General features: G+C 33.2%; 1 protein-coding gene across 1 annotated transcript; it reads right to left on the minus strand.

Moving 5' to 3' along the window:
• Positions 1-2557: 2557 nt before the first annotated feature.
• On the minus strand, positions 2558-2983 carry LOC124373275 (protein AF-9-like). The gene has a single exon (XM_046831660.1). The coding sequence runs from the start codon at positions 2981-2983 to the stop codon at positions 2558-2560; it is 426 nt and encodes a 141-aa protein (XP_046687616.1).
• Between the last annotated feature and the right edge of the window lie 1686 nt (positions 2984-4669).

The following is a 4669-nucleotide window of genomic DNA, read 5'->3' on the forward strand; positions in this document are numbered from 1 at the left end:
GGTTGGATTGTCCTGCCATCGTAGAGACTAGGAAAAGATACCTGGGAGCATACCTCCTCAGCCCCAAGGACATCAAAGAACAGGAGCCCTTAAATCTGATTGGTTTTTGCAAAAGCCTCGGGTTTTGAGGGCACAAATAAAAGTAAGGGAGGCGCAAAGGTCCTTTTAGGACTAAGTGCGGGGACAAAGTGTCCCTCTTCCCTCAGAAGGAAAAAAAAAAAAAAAAAAAAAAAAAAAAAAAAAAAAAAAAAAAAAAACAAGCTACACTCTACCCATACACCGCACAGCACTTTTCAAGGAGAAACCATCCTACATTGGGCGAAAGCTATGGAACCATCTACCACAACCATTAAGAGAGCTTCAGGGTAACGCTTTTAAAAAAGCACTCCATGACTTGCTTGTTGGACAGCCTTTCTACACCATTGAGACTGGAGGCCTCAACTGGAACTCAAAAATCACTTTCAAATGTTATTCATCATCGGACTCAAAAATTATTTTTCCAAAACAAGTTTATCTAATTTCTGACTCTATTACTGTTCTTGATGAATATGCTAATAAAGAAGTTTGTCTATTGTCTATTATCTACACTATGGCCTATCTACAACACTGTCAGGATTAAAACCATTACTTTCATTTGAAAACTTTACATTACTCAAACTCTGCACATCGCTAATATTGGAACGCAGTACTAAACTCTAAATGTTTTGTTCTAACAGTTCAAAGGTTGCCCAGTTTGTATCTAGTACAAAAAACCATCAATGAAAATTCTCAGCGATGTATTTCATTATATTTCAATTTTAAAGATGTTCAGTTTAGGATAGACAGACGGAAATAAAACGTTTAAAAAATTGACAATACCGATAACTATTATTAGTTGCTTACTACTTAAATTTTCAAAACTAACTTTTTTCCTCTGTTTTAAAGCCTCAGCGTTAGCTATGACGGCTTCGATGTTCACTGGTTTTTATTGTCAAAGTACACTCACTATTGGACCTCCGCGGGATTTAAACCCCTGATCTCTCGGTTAGAGAGCAGAGACTATAACTATTAGTTAACGGAGGTCAAAAAAAAAAACAAACTAATGTAAACCAAAAATTAATCACAGCCAGCTAATTTGTGACACAGGCTTTGGTTAAAACACATGTTATTCTTATAATAGATATTTACGTGAGTTGAATTCTTCTAGTGACTATATTTACATACTGCTTTGACCGATAATCATAAAAAATTCACCTCTTCTTATAAATGAACTAAACTGAGTACATAAATATTAGTGGGTATGTGTTACAATGTAATTTATGGAACATTTTAATTTACAAAAATACTAAATTAGAGAAAAAATTCTTTTAAAGTGTTGCTTCAAGACTATTGGAAAGATATAATACAAGAGGAAAATGAAACAAACAGTTTTAAAGAAATTTGAATTATTTATATTAAAACTCTGTTACAAACAATGACTAAATACAAGTTCATACGAATCTGCTGCCGACAATGTGAGTTAGTTTTTGTAACTTTTAATACCAGAGCCTCACAGTTGTTTAAAAATGTCATGAATGTTATGCAAAATTAATTTAATCCTCATACAATGTTTTTTTCAAGAAATAATTTCTACATTAACATCTTAAAAGTATACTCTTTTTGTAAAATCTTATCTTTTAAAACTATACTGAAAGTAGTGATACAAATATTTGAAATAACAATACTTCTTTACTCAGAACAAAGCTTGCACAGACCAGGTACTTAAAGCCAGCACTAACCTTAAAACTAGTTAAAATAATCTTTGTGCCTAGTGAAATTTTTTGTAACAGTAAATTTATTCTTAAATAGGACGGTTCAGAAAAATAAAGCCAGTTTTTAATTACGTTTGAAGAACATGCATAGTTGTGATGTGGAAGTAAAGACCTTTCAATAACAAAATCCAAATTGTTACAGAACTATAATATAGACATTTAAATAAAGTCTTTAAGACATGAAAACCAATACCTAATAAAAAACAGAAATTTTAAGTGTTAAACACATGGTTAAAGCTTTCAAACAACCCTTGTCTGACATATTTACTACAATCTCTGCAATATTGTATCAACTTGTGATTGTAGTATTAATAAATACTTAGGCCAATTTTAATTGATAACCACATGGTTTTTATAATATATTAAAATACATGTTAATAAAAATTAAATCTGATTTTAAAATCTCTGATAAAATAAACACTCACACACAATATACATAATATAACAAAAAATGTACATAAAATCACTCTTAGCAAACTTTGATTTGCCTAATTACCTACAAAGGAATATAAAAACATCTTATATTCATATAGATCTATAATGATTCTTCGATTATGGTATGTTTATATTAATATATATGGCTAGCGATAATAAAATATAAAACGAGACCCATGCAAATGTAAATGCTGCATGTGAAAATAAAAACAATAAAATTATAACTAACAATAAAAAATTACAACAAAAATTACATAGGGACAAAACAAAAAACAAAACAATTACAATGTCTATAACAAATTATTGTACAAACTTCAGTCAACGGCTCAGGGTCATGAGGCAGCAAAGAACAAGTCCTGTAACCTTTTCACTGTACTTTTGTCCAGTGCACAGAGATCAAAATCAAAAGTCTTTTTGGTAATTTCATACTGTCCTGTTTCAGCGATTACTTGTACAACCCTTTGTAGTTCAGCATTGTCCTCCAAAGTCATTATCTTCTGTTGAAGATCCTTCAGCTCCATCACATACTCTTCTGTAAATTTCGTTGGAGGGGTTGGTGACCTCGACCTTGAGATCTCTTGGTCCTCTCTTTGTGGTGACCCTACAATGGATGGCTCTGACAGCCTATCATCCATATCTTCATCCATCATCTCATCCCTGGTGATCTTGTGATCATCTTCCATCTTCCTTACTTTCTCAGGAATTACATCCTCCTTTTCTTTGCTTTTTCGTTTTCTCTTTTTTCGACCCTTCCTCATCTTTTGAGGAGCCTTTTTTATCTTTCTTCTTCACCTTTTTCCTTTGTAAACTCTTTCACTCGTTCTGGTGTTCTCGCTACAGGAGGTGCAGGAGCAGGTGGTGGGGTCATTTTTAACTTTTCAATACTTTTAGCATCTTCATCCCCGGATGATTCAGAATCTGATCCCTTGTCAGAGGGCAGTTCTGACAGCAGTGCACCGAGAGGGTTTGCCTTGCTTATTTTGGGACTTGGTGACCTAACTCTGGACTTAGAAGGGGGAGGCTGGGGAGGGGGAGGTGAAGGCTCTTTAGGAACAACAGGAGGTGCTGGTGGGAGTTTCTCAACTTTTTTGATTGACTTCTCTTTTTTCTTTCAGTTCTTTCTCTTCCTTTTTATTCTTTTCCTTTTTCTTATGTTTATGCCTTTGTTTTTCAACCGATTCAATTTTTTCTTTTTTCTACTTTCTCTTTAAACTTTTCTTCTTTTACAAAGTGTTTGGGTGACTTCTTCACATTTTCTTTCAGCTCTTTGAATTCAGATTTGACCTTCTCAGGTTTGTCAAAAGTTTTCTCTTTTTCCTTATCAATTACAGGTGGGGGTGGTGGGACAGGTTGGTGGAGGGGTAGGAACAACTTCTTTTTTTACTTTCGTGGTCTTTATGTCTGTCCTTCTTGTCTTTTTCATCCCTACTTTTCTTGTCTTTCTTCTTTTTCTTTCTTTTCATTTTTACTGATCTCACTTGATGACGATTTTATCTTGTCTTTCTCTTTAGATTCATCATGGCCGGATTTTTTCTGTTCCTCTTTGACAATTCTATTAGGAGGGGGGGCTTGGATCGGTGATGGTGGCCTTTTAAGGGATTTATCTGGCTTCTTCTCCTTTTCTTTGCTGCGTTCTCTGTCCTTGTCCTTTTCTTTTCCTGAACTCATCAGCATGGTGTCTTTCTTGGTAGTCTCTTTATCCTTTTCCTTTTCTTTGTGAGGGCTGTGTTTAGTGGCAGACTTCGAAGAAACCTGTAAAACAAACATACTTTATTAGATTTACACATTAAAAACACGATATAATATTTTAACTGGGCTAAGTATACAAAAATATTTTGGTGTAATTGTTTTCAGCCCCAGACATCTACATTACTGTACATTAACTGTAAAACATAACAATCACGAATGTTGATAAGGGGCTGAGTGTGTTACTATTGCAGTGGCTGTTATTAAATCATGACTGTCGCAATGGGGGGAAAATTAAAGCGTGAAAAAAATTAATTTGTGCAATATGCACTTACTACACAATCCTAAGTACTTTAAAATGGTACACTACAGAAAGAAAAAAATTACATGATAACATTGCATAAAACAATAACTAATAAACTTTGTAAATAATTCAGCATGTATATTCGGTTATTTATCTGGAGTGGCACAAAAATACATGATTCAGTTTATCGTTGCTCTGTACACATCAACACAAAACTATTATGCTTATTTTGCTTAAGTTCAATCCTAACTTTCATTTGGTATTATAGTCTATGTTGCCGCTTTCAAAACTATTCTCCAGCCATTAAATATTGTACTGAAAACAATCTTAAAAATAATATTGTTTAAGAGTAATACATATTCTTCAGAATTATTTTTTTTCAAGACAAAATTGATGATCACAAGACAACTGTTTATTAAAACAATTCTTATGTTGTTAAACACTCATTTTAATA

The sequence above is a fragment of the Homalodisca vitripennis genome, unplaced genomic scaffold (genome assembly GCF_021130785.1).
Source record: "Homalodisca vitripennis isolate AUS2020 unplaced genomic scaffold, UT_GWSS_2.1 ScUCBcl_5214;HRSCAF=11839, whole genome shotgun sequence".
In the NCBI taxonomy this organism is placed as follows: Eukaryota; Metazoa; Arthropoda; class Insecta; order Hemiptera; family Cicadellidae; genus Homalodisca; species Homalodisca vitripennis.

Coding starts and splice junctions, on each gene's coding strand:
- LOC124373275 (XM_046831660.1), bottom strand. CDS start 2,983: ATGAGGAAGGGTCGAAAAAAGAGAAAACGAAAAAGCAAAGAAAAGGAG.